Here is an 18,566-nt window from a genome sequence, read left to right as displayed (position 1 = left end):
ATACTTTTCTGGCAAAGAATTCTAGGGTAGGACAGCAAAATTCAGCAGACTATTGCAGCAAAAATCTGCTGCTAGCCTTACACCAGCCCTAAAAGCAGCCATGCCTGCTTGATTTTATCAGGTTTTATAATATGGGTGAAGAAAACTGGAAGCTGAGCTTTGAGAAGGCTGCAGCACTAACCCATCAGCCAGCTGTGTACAGAGGCATTTGAGGGTTCCCTAAATGCCTGCCCTAACTGGCACAGCATGCACGGTACCTCCCTCACCCCCTGGCATTAGAAGAGCCTAAATAAGAATTGTTTGCACAAATGACAATATCTGAACTCTTAAAGAATTCCTCTTCTGCATTAGGATGAAAATATTTAATATTCTTAGATTTTTTTTTAATACACTAATTTGTCCAGATGACTTCCTCAGGCAGCCAGGCATTTTGTCCTGTGAATGCCTGTATCCACACTCATCCTGAACCCTCCAGTGAGAGCACCTGGCTGCATTCCTCTCAGAAACCTGAGACCAGCGTTCCCACCAGCAGCTCAGCCCCTGAGGTCTGGTAAATTGGAGGCCACATCCCTCCTTCAGGTGAGAGAAATCAAGATAAGGGGAGCAAGCTCTGCTAACACCCAGCTCTCACCAGGACCAGTTTATGAACTCTGCTGCACAGGTTCACCAGGGCTAAATAGATTTGAACTCTGCTCCACGGCTTGCTGGAGTCCCCCTATAGCGCTATTAAGTTATTCACTAGTTACTTATCTAATATTTAAGAGCCACATGTAGTGGTGAAAAGGAAAGCAGGAAAATACAGCTGATAGCTATTACCAATATGTAGAGCCAGGTGTACTTACAGGTGGTTTAGAAAATTTCTTAAGCTCAAAGCCAGAGTGCACATTAAGAGCTTAGGAAATACCCTCTGAATGCTGGAGAAATCAAGTATTTTTGCAGTAAAATAGTGTGCCTGTTTAAGTTAGAACACCCTGATCCAATTTATATTGCAAGATTCAACTCCTTGTGGACTTTGACGCCTTTCTGGAAGCTGTGCTTTCATCGGCCGTTACTGAGCTTGCTCCCCGGCTGGATGTGAAATGGGATGGTGTGTTTGGAGTGCTGGACAAACTGGGCGGTGTGACTGCTTCCTCTGGCCTCATTCTACTGCTTCCATAGCTTAAATTCTTGACTACAATGAATGGATAAAATAAGTATGATTTCATGGTAGCTGAAAACTGTACAGATTTTTTAAGGAAAAATATGTAGTGAAAGTTTCATCAAAATAGATGATGCCTTAAAGAATGTTCAGGTAGTTTTCTCTCATGAACACTGCTTTAGATAGCCAAGGTGAGCTTTTTCAGGATGTGGGGGTTGCCTTTTTTACATTTTTGTCTACTTTAAAGAAAAAAACAAACCCTTTCATCAGTGCTCCTATGATCATTGTTTTCACCCTAAGACTTTGAAAGATGCTCACCACCCCTCCTTACAAGGCTAATGCTACAAAACAGCTGTTAAACATTTTCTGACCTACCTCTATCTCTGGCTTAAAAACCTCACATTAAAAACCAAACATTTTGGATTCCATGAAGAATATGACCATCCATTTTCTTCAAGAGTTACCTGGAATTTGGCCCTTAGACCTTTTTGTATGGTCCTCCAAACCTGCTGTCATCCTGTAGAGATCCTGAGATGGTTTGCTGTTTTTTACTTGTGCCCAAGGTCTTCTTTGCTATCAAAGTTTCTGAAGCATCTCCTCCTCAGTCAGAATTAATTCCTGGAAGATTGATTGTGATAACTTCCTGCCCTCAGCCCAGATACACTTTCCCAAGAGATGCTATTCTTCCTTAATTATACTGAAATTGCCAATGTTAAATTAGGTACATACAAACAACAGAATGTCTGAATCCACCCTCCTACTCTTGTGTTTCCTAGGAATGTGCTGCAAATACTAATACCTGCTAAAAGTTATTGGGAAATGTCTTCACCTCCCTTGCTGTCAAAGCTGTAGAGCAGAGACAGAGAGGCCTGGCCACTGCAGGGACCAGTATTTGCATGAATTTTGTTTCATACACTAGTGAATACTTCCCTCTGCAGGAAGCTTTAAGCTGATAGCAGCCACAGTCTCTGGCAGTGTAGAAAAATATGCTCGAAGCCTGAAACAGGATCTTATAGAAGATATTTGTGTTCTTATATTCTTGAAATTTCACCCACCTTCATGCAATACCTAAGATTTTCTCTTCATTCCCATGAGCAGCTACTCGTATTCTAGAATCCTAAAAATTCGACCTTGTTTGACAGTTGTTGCATTGTTAAATGCTTCTCCATGGTAGTTGTGCAGCATCTGTATTTTTGGAAAAGGCTTGTCCCATCTGGGTCATTCCTGATAGCAGGTGCCATCCCACTGGCCTGAGCACTTCTTTCATGGCAGCGTGGGCATGGCTCCTGAGGTTAAGGGTTACTGATGCTCTCTTTGATTAAGCCATTCACTCTTTCTGTCTCTTAAATCTGCCACAAACAACTTGGAATGACTTCTAGCCATGGGGCTCCTTGTCAGTATGGTGAACAAGTGGCTGGCAGAGAAAGGAGCTCTCAATGGCTGCTTTAAGCCTTCCCTTTGCCTGGCTGTTTGGGGCCTGCCCAGGCTCTAAATGCAGGAAAGCTGTGTTTGAGACTGCTGGATCATTACCTGTTTTCTTTCCTTTCATCTAGGTTGGACACTAAACAGTGTGAAGAGATGATAAACTGATCATTCTTTGTTATACATGGCAACTGCTGTCAAGAAGTTTGCTGAAAGAGAGGACTTAGAACAACTGACTTCTTGGGGATTGCTTTTACCTCAAGAGTGTGCATTAACCCAGTATCTTCCAGGTGACTTGCTCTTTAATGCCGTTTCATATTTAACATTTTTTAATTTCCATTAATTTACTAACTCTTGTTGATTGTTATATAGGACGCTAACTTTGGTTCCCCCATCCCAAACAAGGTAGTAATAATATTAGAGGGAGGAGGAAAAAAAAAGGCAAATAGATGAAAACGGTAACTGTAAGAATAATGACCTCCTTTTCTTATTTAGGGCAAGTTTTTGATGCAATGGGTGTAGCTCAAAGTAACAGAAATTTGCTTCACCAAAGTCAGTGACCTCTACTTTCAAAGAGGGGCTTTTAGTTTCTACACCAGTTATGGAACAGGGTCATACATCAATTTACTTTTTACATTATACAAAAGTATGTTAAAAAAAAAAAAAAAGGCAACACTGTGTTCTGTCACAACCTTTTTAGAAGAAATACATGGTGGTTTATTTTCCAAAGGTTAATAAGCTCCAGTGAGATTTTTATAAGCATGAAAAATATGTTTTTTGCACACTGATTAGAGATTTCTAATGATGTGTTCTATATAAACTTCAAAAAGCCTGAATTACAGCAACTGTGTGCTACTGCTGCTTCAGCTGCTCATTCCTTTCACCACTGTTCTTAGCTGTACAACAAAGACAAATTCTGCCTGAGGGTTGTATTTGGCTGGCATCAACCTAGCACTCACTACACTCAAATACTTGATAATGGTTTAGTACTCACATATGTTGGCAATATTGAAAAGAGTTGCCACAATAAATGCTCGTGTTAATAATAATGGATGGGATTTGCTAGTTTGTAGCAAAACTGGGAGGGGGGGGGGTTTGCCTCAGTTGGAAATCTGATCAAGAAGGGTGTTACACACCTGAAAAATGCAATCCCCTGGCTTTCTACAGTACTGGGCACACCTCCTTTTGTTCACTGAGGAGACACTTTTGTTTGCATCTCTCCTTCTGGTATTCACTGGTATTATGCAATTTTTGTGCACCTTGGGCCACAGCTCCCTTCATTAGCTAACAATAACAATTTTACCTTGGTTTGCTGGGTCCAGATTTCCATTAGAAAAGCAAAAACCTAAGTCTTCATCAAGACACTTGAAAAATAAAAGGAAGCTTATTTCAGCAGTCTGTAGACTAGAATTCTCAGGCTACCAGGAAAATACTTTTAAATTACCCACCCTGTATCTTACCAGCCTTATACTGTGTAATTCTATCTCAAACTGATTTTTCTCTTAGGCCTTAGGAACCACTTCGTTTTAAACACGGATTAAACAAGTTCCCTGTTGCCTTTCCTCATGAGTCTTTAGGAAATCCTAACCTGTTAACAACATAAAAGCTAATCAACTAACTTGCCTTCCAACAATTACTTTTCTTTTATAAGTCCTCACTCAGCCCCTTTATCACCCTTTCTTTTGTTCAGGAAAGCACTGGAGCTCTGGCCAAAGGTTGTTATTACAGAAAGCAAAGTGAATCCTGCAAAGTAAGTTTGTGAAAGTACCATGTGTAAAATAATAATTTATTTTTCTTTTACACACACCAAGTATGAACAGCATAAATTTAATATAAATGTTAATTCGCATACAGAAGTCAAACACATTATTTCAACATTAGAAATTGCAACATGTAAAAGAATTATTAGGTAGCTAATATCAAATGCAAATGAAATGAAACTGCTGTAACTGCATCTAAATTAACAGCAAAAAGGACAATTTAATATGGTGATGAAATACACTGAACCAAAATACATAGTGGACCACAACAGTTGATTGCTTTTAAGAAAAATTATTCAACTTGAAATCTTTCCATTGCATTGTTTTCTGTCTACATAATATTCCTTTCTGACAAACAATTTTCAGATACAACAGCTCACAAACAATACTTGCAGAGGTGAGGCCCTTAGACATTTTAACCACCTGGTCCATTCCTTGTCAATGAACTGAAACTAGGTATAAAATTCCAAAAATAAGAATGGTCTATAGTATTAGTTTCAGATTGTTAAGAAGGTTAAAAAAAAGGTTGGTTTATTTTGTCATTCAATAAATAAAGCATTTGACTGAGAAATGCCAAATAGTCACAATAAAAATAAAGATGGCTCACTCAAAATGAATTACATATATCTGATTTTAAAAATCAAAAACTATTTTCAGTTTAATGCTGAACAATGTTTTTTAAGAAGAACACGGCCTGATTAGAAAGTGAGCAAGCTGCTGTTCCACATGGCTACCACAGGCAAGCACAGGTGCTGGTTTCAAGGGACAGCCTGGATCAAAGTAAGGCCTTTGTGAATATGAAAGCACACGTTTGTCCCAACAGGGAGGTGCTAACAACAGGAAACACAACCTAGTGAGCTGTACATAAAAGCACATGTAATCTCTATCTGTCAAGATTTTTTTTTTGCCCGTTTTTGTCTCCAAGAATTAACTAAGGTATTGAACCTTAGTGCTACAACTACAGCAATGTAGCCTGATGGTACAGTCATGTAAAGTCCTTCAAAATACCAGTTTTCCATCAATGTACTGCTAGAGCAGATGCAAAAATTTTATTAGACATGTTCTTCCTATCAAATTTTGCATCAATGGAAGCAAACTTGCAGATGGTGTTTAAGTCTCATATTATGCAGGTTTATGATTGCTAGAATGGTGTTGTTTTGTTGGTGGGATTTTTTAAGATTTGCTTAAGATTTATTACATACAATAGAAGCTGAAAAAATTCTGTGTGAAAATACAAGAATAGGAATTGTGGCAAATTGTTTCAACACTAAATATAAATTACTGCTGTATAGGCTATTACAGGTAATAAAAATCTTTAAAACAAATTATATTTCAAAACCCAAATTTAATCAAACTAACCAAAACAATTTAACATTCAATTTCACTAATCTTTAAATTGAAATGCTTAATACACATGCTTTGAAGAATTATTCATCAATAAACATGGAATGTGAATTTCCAGTAATTATGTATCAGTGGGGTGTTCTTTTTCTTTTCATTACAAGATCCAAAGCAATAAATTCCAAACTCCTCTTCTTCAGGGATATTCAAACCAAGTAGGGTGTACAGTTGGCTGTGGAAAGAGAGGGGAGGGGGGGAAAGTGACTTTGATTTCAGCAAACATATTGCATTATCAGTTTCAAGATAGACTTAATAGTGAAGATAAAGGTACAACGAAAGCATTCAGAGTCTTATACCAATGCTGTGCTCTTCCCTTTCCTCTGCAGCACTAACACTAACTCAAAATAATTAAGAAACTGTTTAGTCAAACGCTCAAAGGGTTTTTTTTCCTGAGAGCTTTATAGTTTTAAGAGACCCCATTCTTCAGGACTGAATGCATTTTCTCACCATATACACACACACAGACACTTTTAAGTGAACTAAAATAATAACCCTTTGTTTCACCTTCAGCGAGTGCAAAATATTAACGCAGACAAGTGCAGATTCGGTCATTGTTCTGAGCTATATTAGCTACATACATGATACATGCCATAGCAGCTGTCATTCATATTGCATATTTACCATATTTAGGTGAGAGTCTACACTCAGCTAAGCACCAAGTTCTGCCTGATGTACTCTGCACAGACAAAACCCAAATTCACTGTAATCATCAGTGGAGTAGAAGAAAACATGTTAATTATATCCTGTTTTGAAGTGACTGACTCTACGGAAGGCAGGTAAGTTATCTTACAGATAAAGTCAGTCCAACATTGTTGTGTCTGTCCAACTTATTCTTTTCCAAGTTCTCTTACACAGACCAAGATTTCCAAAATCTGTGTTCCCTGCCTGTTAGCAGCAGCCGAAAAATAACTGAACCTTTGGGAAATGTTTTGTGTGCCTGGGATTAGAAACTTCCAGCAGTAAAGTTAACACACATCCATTAATCCACATTAAATGGATTGAATGCCATTTTCAAACTGCCTTGTAAGCTTTCAAAAACCATTCTCACAGCACTCCAAAAAAAAAAAAAAATAGGGAGGTCTCAGAAGTGACAGATATACATACTTAAATTCATCCACAATAGCATATTCAAAAAAAAGTCAGAGGAGACAATAGTCTCTTTTACATGAAACTGTGTACTACTTTTGTACATAAACTTATGTACCACTTTTGTTCATAAATTTAAACTCAAGCTGGAAAGGCAAATAATTAAGAAATGACTGAAAAAATAACTCAAGAGTCATTTTAGGAATAAAAGCCATAAACTTCTTTGTGCTGCACAACCAACAAGACCACCAGACTGTGTGATCCATCAGCAGGTATAGGAGAGGTATGGTCTCCTTTGGAAAAAGCAACAGAGAATCTCTGCAAGCCACTTTAGAGCTGTGTCTGTGAGGAAAGTACAACTTCTCTAACAAATCGTGCAGCTAAGACAATGTCTCTCAGAGGGTAAAAAGCCACAATGAACAATCCTGAGAGGTTTACTCACCTTTACTATCCCACCATGCTGCATTCAGGGACAGCAATGTTATATATGCTTGCTCAGGGGCTGTAAGAAAAACCATTATGTGTAAGTCATCTGATAAACATTTCAGACTTCTAAATTCACACTGTTAAAAAATTTCTTATACTACATTCTGAGCTTTTCTAAAGATCACAAAAAACTTCCAAACCGTGAATTACCACTTATCATCTGTATTTGTTAAACAAAGCCAGCAACTTCTGTATTCTTTCCAAACATCCTACCATTTGTGGCTGTTGATTGTTCCCTGACAGCACAGTTTTCTGCTGTCAGGGAACAATCATGTTTTCTAAAAACTATCTTTTTCAAAATATTCGGGTGACACCAAGTGGTTAAGTAGTTGTAGTGCTGTCTGCTCAGGTCTGCTGTGTACCAGTACTATATAATACTTGGTAAAAATCAAGTATTCTGTAATGTGTGAAAGGAAATACAGAAATACATACCACAAAAAGAAAAATTTAAAAAAGCCAGAATGCCTTGAGATTATTAATCAAAGCAGCCCTTTCTCATTTACTTACCTTAGAACATCTATATTCTTTAAAAAGAAAAGTAAGAGCAAAACCCAACCTCCTGTACACATCATCAAAAGTTAAGTGGCCAAAAATTTAGGCTCCTGTAAGAGAAGTTACTTACCAAAAAGAATTAGCCCCCTATATCATCTTTGTACACTCATGTTTATAGTAAGTTGCTTCCAAGAAACACACCTAGACTTTTCTCAAATCACTGCTAGTTATCAAAAAAACTCACCCCAGACAAAACCCCCAAACCCCAAAGAAAAGCCACAATCCATACATCCATCAGCAGCGTCATTCAACACCTCCATGAGAAGGACTCTGTCACATCTAGCAAACCATCTTTACCTGCAGATATTCTTTCAAAACAGAATATATATTGAACTGGAACAGAGACAACTTCTTTAGATTAGATTGGGAAAGGAAATTGCACTTTTAGACTCCCTAAGGCTATGTTACAGCATCACAACAATGCCAAATTAAAAAGGGTTTTTTTTACATCAACATGAAAGATGTGTATCTTTCAAAAGTCAGCTTTGTACACATTTGCAACAAATCAGGGCTCTGCATACTCTTTGCAGGCCCCAAATCCTCACAAACCAGAATGCACAGAGGCCATCAAAAGAAAAAAAAAGTGTTATTCAAAGATAACATGACAGCACTACTAGCACTAGGCCATTAGGCAGACAGCTGTAAAAAGCAAACCTGGTATTTGGGAATTCTGCTCAATACAAACTCACATTAACTGTGATTGTATGGCACAATCAAGTGCTAAAAAGCTTTAGAATTCTATTAATTTAAATCCACCTTAAAACATTTTCCCTACAGTTATAATTTGTAATTATAACTGAGCAGATAAAAATCTCAACACATACTTTCTTCATTTTTTTTAAATGGTCTCCATCAGGATTTGCCCACAGCTGTGAATAATCACTCCTAATCTAACTTTAATTGTTCCCTTGATTCTTTCCCACAGAAGTACAGGAGAGAAAATAAGGTAATGAAAGAAGCAAACTGGGCAGGTACATATGGTCAAGAACAAAACCTGCAACTGTCCTTATTCTTCTTTTAAGAAGAGCCTCACATCACTATTTTGTGTTTAGTACCCTTTTTATCTTTGTGTTTAGGATTACATGGGTTATAAAGGTGTGGCCCTAAATTTCCTAGCTAGAAAAATATGGAAACAGACACTCAACTAATCAAATGCTGTATGTACAAAACCTGACACAGATACTTAGTCATTTATTATTCAAAGTCACTTTGGCCATCTGAAAGCATCACCTTCTAGAGGTGTCCCAATAATGTAAACCAACTGCTGCTGAAGTGGACACAATGTATAAGGCTTTGTGCTTCAGAGCTTCTTCTTCCTCTAAGACCTTTTGGCCACACCAAATCCAAAACCAAGGAGAAGAAAGAATGTAAGCAAGAAGAAAAACCTTGTTTACATTTTAGTCATGCATTGCCAAAAAAAAAGGCATCACAGCCAAGCCTGAAATAAGTCTGCTATGAACTCATCCAAAGGAGCAAAGGAGAAACCTCACCACAGCCTACATACATCTCAAGAGACTTGAAGAACAAGTGTTAAGTAGCAGTATGAGGAAGAGAAGAATGGTAACACTATTTTAACAGCGTACTGCAATCACTTTTCCAATTCACCAAAATTAGAGCAGGTGAGGGAAAAAACCCAACCAAAGGAAAAAAAATCCCACCTCCCTGCCCAATTTTATAATAGAAAACCTTTCCTTTTCTAGTAGTTGCATTCTGATTTTTTAAAAATGCAACACATATAAATGAAGATGCTAGAACACAGACTTTCAAAAAAATTTTCAGCACTGTAATCATCTCACAGATGACCTTAAACCTAAGTTACTTACATGTCATCTAATTCTTCCTTATACATCATTCCAGTAGATGAATGTAAGCAAAAATTAGCCTGGCATTGGACTGTTTAGATACTTTGAGTGTTTTCTCAGTGCTCTCATCTAATGGTCCAGACTCAACTGACACAAGAACCAAGCCTTCTGCAGACTACTTTATACAAAACACACATGTGCACCAAGATATGTATGCCAAGAACCATTTAAAAGTAACTTTTCTAGCTCCGGTTCTTCATATATAATCAAAAATATTTATGCTTACCTAGATGTAAAAGTGTGAACTGTGCTGCCAATTCCTTTGCATCTTCTACTGTTGTACAGAGTTTTTCTGGCATGAAATAACTCTGGGAATCGTCTGCAATACTAGAAATGAGCACCTTGTACACCAAGAGTATTTTCCCATCCTGACTTGTGGTTGAATACAAGCAATATTCTGGTGGTGCCCAGCTATTTTTATGGCAAAAATAATCCAGATGCATTACTGCAGAACTGAAGTGACTCAGCTTTAAAGAATACATGCTAATTGGAGTAAGCTTTATTCCCGGAAAAATGGGATATGTACTTCTTTCAACTTCAGGAGGGCTTGGACTGTGCTGACCATTCAGACGAACTGAAAGACTTGCTGGTTTCCCCAAGGATTTTTGAGTACCATCTTCTTTGTTAGGAAACCCTAAGAGGTTTTCAGAGCTGGGACTTATCTGACCATTAAAATGCTGCTTCCAAGAACTTTCTTTGTTAACTGGCTTTGCCAGGGTTACCTCAATGCTAGCTCCATCAATGCACTTTCCATTCATTATAGACATAGCAGCAACTGCATCTTCACGGTGGAAAAAATGAACAAAAGCATAGTCCCTCAACTTCTTCACACGTTCAACTACTCCTGGCTTGAACTTGTTGAATTCAGCTTTGATCTTGTCCTCTGTAGTAGATATCATTAGATTTCTCACATACAAGACTTTGACTCTCTGCATAGTTTCTTCATCAACTACTTTCTCAGGATCTGCCCAGTCTACTTGAATAGTATGACCCCAGGGCTGGAATGTTCCTACAGCAAAGAAGCATTATATAAATGAGAAACATGCAAAGGAAAGCAGAATCATTCTTATCACCTATCTCTACAAAAAGAAAACATGATGCATACCACTGGAAACTGGGTTTTGTTGCCTATATCTACTAAATTTATCTGAAATTGTTAAAGTAAATGAGACTCTGCAAAAATGACAAGTGCTCTGTTACTTTGGGTTCATTAAACACCATAAGGTGTCAAAACAAAGACTTTGTGACATGCACATAGAGACACACAAAAGGAGACCAAAAGTAACGGATTTAAAAAGCTACTAAACACAGCCTCTTCAATAAAACTACCAGTTTAAAAAGCATGGGCAACACTTGGAAATAGTAATGTAAATGTACAGCTTCAGCACAACCCTTACTCTATGTTGCAGCAGATGCCAGAAAACTAAAAGAAAATAAACCAAATATGCTTTGTTACTCATGTCAGCCCATCATTTCGTGTATCATAGTGGTTTATTTCTCCATTCAGTGATCTGGAGGTATTTCACCCACCACTTTGCAGATAGATAGATACATTAAACATACCAATTACATGTTGAATATATTCCATATTATTACAAGTATTATATAGTATTAGGATACTTGTAATATATTTGATATTTTGTATATTGTATATACTTTTGCATATTTATTTTCTCTCTTTTTCTGTCAAAATTATTTTCTAGTAAAATACTAAAGACCTACCTTTTTTAAAATATGAAACATTCATGTATTTCATAGTGATGAAAAAAACATTACTCATGACAACCCACAGAAAATATGAGGCACATTCAAGGCATTATCCTTTCTGAGCTCACTTTTAAGAGAATTTGAATGCAGAGCCTTGTGCATGTAAATGAAAACTGAATGTGTGCCCATGCAAACACATACTGGCATAAACACCTAAATTACATTAAACTGATGTCTATTTTTTAATTGTCAGAACTACCTAAATTATAGCTTCTTTAAAAAAAAAAGCTTAAAAAACCCCACAACTACAAAACATAAAAAATAAACTCATCCTTAGCCGAAAAGCAATACTGCAGTTTTGTAACTCTCAAAACACCTTACAGAATGGAAAACAGATATGATCCACCATGTCATCCCCCCCAATGTGGAAATAGATACTCTCCATAAAAACTCAGTTTAATTGCAAACAGATTTACCTGGGATTAGTCGTCTTCTAGCCATTGCAGCTGCTCTGTGAGATTCATATTCTACAAAGGCAAAGCCACGATTTTTAGTTTTGTCAGTGGCATTTGGATAAACAATGACATCCACCACTCCTTCTGTAACTTTTTTCATTTCATTCAGTATTTCTTCTTTCTTCTTATCTTTAGGGATTGCTCCAATAAACAGTCTGCAGTTGTCCAAGCTTACGCAGACACCGATAAACTTCCCTGGACGAATTTCATAATTGTTAAGAATCTTGATGGCCAGCTGGGCTTCCTCCTTAGTGGTGTACATGACAAAAGCATAGCCTCGGTTCTCCCCACTGAATTCCATCATCAGTCTGAGCTCATAGATCTTCCCAGCTCTCTCAAAAACAGGAACCAGCTCATCTTCATACATATCACGCGGAATCTTACCCACAAAAACTTCACAGCCACGAGGTGGTGGAGGACCTTCCCAACCTTAAAATAAATTGTCCAACAGCAACCTTAGTACAAATGTACATTTCCCCCATATCCACTTTGAATGTGGGAGTTATTTATTTTTGGTCTCAGCAGAAAACCAGCACATTCTATTATGTCTTATTTATTTTATGTTTCAATTTTTAAAAATGAGAGAAACCCAAAGTTTGCATTTCTTTAAATTCCATCTTCTAGGCTTTTTTCCAATGTAATCTGTATGACAACACACTGAACGTGTTTATCAAAAACACTGACAGGTTTACCGAGAATCTCTACTTCAATAATTTTATGCCCCTTACACTTTTATTTCAGTTATTAATAAAACTGATATAACTAAGAAAGATACCTAGGTAAGAACTTCAGTTTTATTTTCTACTACAATGCCTTAAAGTTACAAAATGTTTCTCTGCACTTCTTGCTCCATATTTTTATAAATTTTACTAAGGTCCCCATAGCAGCACTTTTTTTTCCTCCTTGACATCATTCAAAAACTCCAAACATTTTTCTCCCACTTTCATTCATCCAATAAAATGAGACTCCCTAAGAAAAGCAGGATACAGAGCCAAACTTTCTGCAACAGCCAAAAATATGGAACACTTTTACTCTAGAAACAGACCACAGTTTTCACAGGCAGTAGTGGATGATAGGAAAAAAAGAAGCAAAAAAAAATTTCCACAGAACAAGTCAGTCTCTGGTTGACACCCAAAAGCTGCAGAACATCTGTGCTTCTCTCCTTAAGCCAAGGACATTAAAATATTCTTTCATATCTCTGCCATACATACTGAAAGATATGCTCAAGAGATAATGTAAAGGTGTATTTATGCATTTAATATTATGGAGTTATGGTCTTCAAACGCAGCACTCCATTTTTCCAAAATAATAATAAAAAATTTAAAACGTTTGTTTGGCTTTGTTTCTTTTTTTAAATTAGACATACAACTCTGGTAGAAGGTTCAAAGGCAGACACTCAAATCATGACTAAAAGCTTTTTCTAAAAGTTTGGTGAGGAAGGTTTTCTACAGGAGAAAAAGCAAGGAGTACAAAGAGGGTGGAAAAAACTATACTAGTGTGAAATGACAAAGCATAATGAGGCAAGGTGAAAAAATAATTACTCTCGACAAGTTAAGACAAGAAGATAATTAAATAATGTACTTTGGTTTGAAGTTCAGAATAAATTCATATTTAGATTATTTTGTAATTAACACTTTTTCCTTAATGTATTGTCAGAGAGTCTGTAATTTACTTTTGAAAAAAATTAACAGAATTGAAAGATTTTTGCCTTCTCACAAAATCATTTTGCATCTATAAACCGTACAGAAAGAACTACATGGCACACAGGGAAGCTCCCAAGGCATCAGAACTGACATGCATTTTGGAGTCACACTCCATGACCTACCTAGGAAAAAGCCTGGCTCTGTTCCTCACAGCATTCCAGATTTTTATCATTTTCACCTTTATAAATATCTCTGACCACCTGAGCTGAGGTCTGACTGGACATGGCAGCTAACACCATTTGCAGGCCAGTACTGCCATCACTCACATCGTGCCAGTCCCTTCCCACATAAAAACAACAACTGTACAACATTTAGGAGCTCCATGACAATGGCAACTGCACACCCCAGTAGAGCAAAAACTGTGCAGGAGTAATGAAATTAAATAATAATCTATTTATTTATTAACTAGATAAACTTTTACCATCCTTCTCAGCCCAGTAACTGATTGAACAGTGATTCTCAATAAGCAAAAGCCACTTACCACACAAAAATCCCCCTTTCATTTTAAAGCTGCATACTAACCCAGCAGTACAGCACATTACTGCCAACTGGAATTAGCCTCTGACTCCTGACTTAAAAAAACTGGTCTGTGCCACAGCTGCCGTGAGGGACATGTACTTAGCAGAGCACACATGGAAAGTCGGTCAAAAGCATTCCCACAAGTAGCTGACAGAGCTTCCTTGACCAGGTACTTGATTCACTGCTGGACAAGAGAAAATGGGACTCCTATTTTTGCAGCAGCTCAATCAACATTAGACCTAATCCTCCTACTGTTAGTGTCCATGTCATCTTAAACTTCCATGTAATTCTAATGACTCACATGCCTAATGACATCACTGGGTCCACTGCTTAGATGGCAGCAGACATAAAACTATGAAAATTCACTTTCAGCTTTTTTTTTTAAACACTGTACAGAGACATTTTTCATAAGTGGCATACACTAAAAAAGAACTGTATCAGGTAAAAACCTGTAAATTTTTAGGGCAATTTTCAGCCACATCTGCTGAGAATAGAGCTGACAGGGAGACTATCCTTTGACAGCAACACAACCTTATAGAAATCACATCCTAAACAAGGAAAATTCATACTGAAACCCTTCATTTATAAAGGTACTGCCATTTTCTACAAGCCATCTCAAACATCTAAGCCTCACCTGGCCCACAGCTATTTATAGTAACTCAGAGTAATTGCCCACTTAAAAAAAAATGCATTTTCGATGTCTTATGAAAATACATGAAGATTTGAAGAAAAGATATATGCCTATATATGCCTAACATCAATGACTGATGGAAGAGCTACCTTGTCAAACCCATCTAGTTTCAGAATATATTAATAAAATTAACTTTGCTAAACAAACACACTGAATACTGTCTAATGCTCTAATTAAAAGACATTATTAAGTAAAAGATGTATAATAATTTAAGAACAGGCTGAAGTTAGTGATGTCCTGCAGTTCTTTTTCCAGTGCCATTTTCAAGAGTTTCACAGGGCTTCCTTTTGCTATTTTATATAGGCTTAGTAAAAGTACAGACAAAATGTAAAACAGAAAAACCCAGAGAAATAATTTTGAATTAATTTCCAATTTTAATGCAGCTCTAACTTAAACTCCATACAGCAATGAGTAAATAAAGTCCATGCTTATGAGCATAACTTATAAAGACCACAAGTGAGAATGAACTGAAAGAGCAGCACAAAAATTTTCCTTCTTTCTGCTTATCTAAGTGCATAATCTGATTCAGAAAGAAGAGTTATTGTATTCCATATCATACAACCAGGCTTAGTAGCAAAATTCTTGTACACTGCTGATGTCAGCAACACTGGAAAAATTATTCAAAATAAAAGAAATATTTTATCATCATCTCTGAAACAAAATGAGTTAATCTTCACTGGTGCTCTCTCAGAGAACAAAAGTTAAAAAAAAATGCTTTGGCCAATGCAAGTGGTGAGGTGTAAGAGAAGACAATAAGTAGGTTAGGCCTCTGTCACCAACTTGTTTTTCCCTTCTATGTCCCTAAATGTTTCGAAGCATGTTCTCAGTCATATGGAACACACTTGGCTTTGTGAACTCTACATCTGTTGTGCTACCTGCCAATTTAAGGTAGTTTTAAAGGTGTGATTTTTAAGTCCACCAAAAGCAAATGTTCCACACAGTCTAGCTCAAGAGATCTTAAATTGTTGAAAATTGTAAAACACACCAGGACCCTTCCGATACGTTTTGAGTTTCTTAGACTGCTTCCTTAAGCTTCTACCACTGGTCACTGTCAAGACACACAACATGAGGCTCCACCAATCTTCAGTCTCAAAAGAAGTGCTTACCTGGTGGAGGACCACCGAATTTTCTTTGCCCATTTTGCTGAACCATGCTGTATCCAGTCTTCTCCATGAGGGCAAGTAAAGCTGCCCCATTTTGAGCACCGCTTCGGATCTTGCCACATCCATTTGCTGCAGCTTTACTCTCCTCATGCATATCTGCAACAGCTTCAACAGAATAGCACAAATATTCCAATTCAGCAAATGCTAAGTGGTTATGTGCATACAGAAGCTACCAAAATACAGAAAACCACTCATGCTATACTTGCCTATTCACTGTAACTTTGTTTAGCATGAAGCTTCAATCCTACACCCAGCCACTATCTCCTGGGTACTTGCTTTCAGCTCATTGTTCTGTAGCTGGGATAATCTGGAACTTTACCCAGCGACAGAAATATGTCATGTAATCGATTATTACACGATCTGTGCTCAAACTCTCTTAAGTGCTATCACAGCTAGCACAACATAAGTAGCACAACTATTTTTAAGAACGCTGCCCTTCAAGTAGAAGAATGAATTCTTTCATAAAATACGTCATCACAGTTGTATAAGGGACCAAAAAGCTACTCAAGGTGACAAGTTCCAGTTTCTTATTATAAGAATTCTTATTACAAGAATGCCAACTATTTCAAAATTGTATTTTAGTATTGATACACTGGAGGAACGCCTCAAATCCATGCCAAGTCACTATAAAGAAGTAAAAGAATTCATGAACATAAATAATTCTGTTAATACCAATATATAATAAAATTAGGCAGAACAGTTTGGCAAAACTAAAGATTTGAAATAATCCTGCCTCTGGAATCACTGTTCTCATGACTTTATCCATTTTCACAATTTCAAAAACTAAACCTTATCAATATGGCTGCTGCTGCCCTATGTCCTATTTCTCTGGCATGCCAAGATCTCACCCAACACCTTTAGGTTTCTGTCACCCAAGTGATGAAAACAATCACACCACTTGGCAATTACCAATTTTACTAGTCAAGCCAATAAAAAAATCTCAAGTCAGATGTTTCTTTCATTGCCTCTTTTAACTTCTTATTTACTCTTTTCCCAAAATTGTCTGCCCTAAGGTCTGCTTAGGCAAGCAATCTTTTTCATCACTTCAATCCTTTGTCCAAATGCAATTTCCAAGTGCTATGCCACTTCTCGAAAAATGCTGCCCAAAACATCATCACCAGAAAAATAAAGGTTCCACTGTCTGTTCTTCAGTGCCCCTTACACTTTCAGCTTTCTTCATCTGCAGGCTCAGACTCCAAAAGACAATGTCCTGAGACATCAGCAGTTTAGATTTTATAAGAAAAAAATTTAAAAACAGCTTAAAGCTCACACAAACATTTTTTAACAACCCAGTACTATTTGCTCAACAAAACTGAAGTTTTTAAATATATTGTAGACCAAATTTATGGAGTGATGAAGTGCCTGTTCCCCTACTACATTTATGGATGTTATGCAATGATATGACTATTGAGAGGTGGGGCTGCAGCTTATTCTCCCCCTCATGCCCCAGCTTTAACATTTCAAATGTGCTTTAAATCAATGTCATTACTTTTAAGTGGATTTTTTCATAACAGCCTTCACATGACAGACCTCACAAATCCTTCAATTAGAACAGTGTTAACAGTTATTTTTCCCACCCTAGGAAAATAATACTTTTGGTGGGGATATAATTTTTTGTCTTTTCATCAAGCTAGTATTCACTTCAGGGAAGGAATCCAAGCAAGTAACCACTCTCAAGAAGTTTAAATTGTATCTGTCACAGGGCACTAAAAAAGCCAAATTTTTAACAAAACTCCTGGCTTCATCAAAAGTAGATTCCAGAAAACAGCAGGGCAGAGCACAAAAAAAAAAAAAAAAAAAAAAAAAAAAAAAAAAAAAAATTAAAAAATCCCCCACAAGCACAAGCATCTCCTTTCAGCAAGTGAATTACACTTACTGTGTTTCACAGCCTACAAGCTGCACAGTGATTCCGTAATTAGGAAACCTTTCGGCAGCTTCAGCCCTAACAAGGTATGGAGATGACAACGAAGCTGGAGCGAGGGGGAGGCAAACTGATTTACTGATTTTCCCTTGCCGTCGTTATCTGCAAGGGCAGCACCGCGGGAGCTCAAAGGAGCCAAGCGGCCCCGAGGAGCTGCCAGAGGCCCAGGCAGAAGCAAACCAACCTCGGGCACGCCCGGGGCACAAACGCCAAGGACGCGAGGAGGCACGGCTGCATGTGGGACACTAACGGAAGACAATAAACTCAAAACACACACGCACACCCCACAATGCCCCCCGAAATCTCTCTGCGCTACTCCCGCCGACTCGCACTTTCTCTATACCGCTTCACCCTCATGGCGCGGCCTCCGCCTTTCCCCACGGCACGGCAAGGACCCGAACCCACCACTGTCGCCAGGCAGACGAGGCCAGGGCATGACTCCCCGCTGTCCCGTCGGGAGCCGAACGCCACAGAGCGCTGCCCGGCTGCCGGCGCTGTCACCGCCTCATGCGCCCGGCCCCGCGGGCACGCATGGGGTTTCCCTCGCTCTCAACCCGCCCGGCCAATCAGCGGGCGCGGAGGGCGGGCACGGACACAATTGACAGGCGGCGCCAGCCAATAGCAGCGGGGAAAACGTGCC

General features: G+C 38.0%; 1 protein-coding gene across 1 annotated transcript; it reads right to left on the bottom strand.

The window, feature by feature from the left end:
- Positions 1-5,206: 5,206 nt before the first annotated feature.
- RBM46 (RNA binding motif protein 46) lies at positions 5,207-18,370 on the bottom strand. The gene is made up of 6 exons (XM_059470635.1): positions 18,332-18,370; positions 15,949-16,110; positions 11,891-12,358; positions 9,934-10,716; positions 7,250-7,309; positions 5,207-5,893 (listed from the first exon to the last, which is right to left on the bottom strand). Exons 1-6 carry the CDS (start codon positions 18,360-18,362, stop codon positions 5,868-5,870), a joined length of 1,530 nt encoding a protein of 509 aa, XP_059326618.1. The 5' UTR covers positions 18,363-18,370; the 3' UTR covers positions 5,207-5,867.
- Between the last annotated feature and the right edge of the window lie 196 nt (positions 18,371-18,566).

This window comes from Ammospiza nelsoni, chromosome 4 (genome assembly GCF_027579445.1).
Source record: "Ammospiza nelsoni isolate bAmmNel1 chromosome 4, bAmmNel1.pri, whole genome shotgun sequence".
NCBI lineage: Eukaryota > Metazoa > Chordata > Aves > Passeriformes > Passerellidae > Ammospiza > Ammospiza nelsoni.
Note: the sequence above shows the minus strand (reverse complement) of the source record. Positions and strands in the feature narration are given on the sequence as shown.

Coding starts and splice junctions, on each gene's coding strand:
- RBM46 (XM_059470635.1), bottom strand. CDS start 18,362: ATGCCCTGGCCTCGTCTGCCTGGCGACAGTG. Junction 10,717..11,890: donor TAGAAGACGACTAATCCCAG/GTAAATCTGTTT, acceptor TCTTTGCTGTAG/GAACATTCCAGCCCTGGGGT. Junction 5,894..7,249: donor AGCATGGTGGGATAGTAAAG/GTGAGTAAACCT, acceptor CTCTTTCCACAG/CCAACTGTACACCCTACTTG.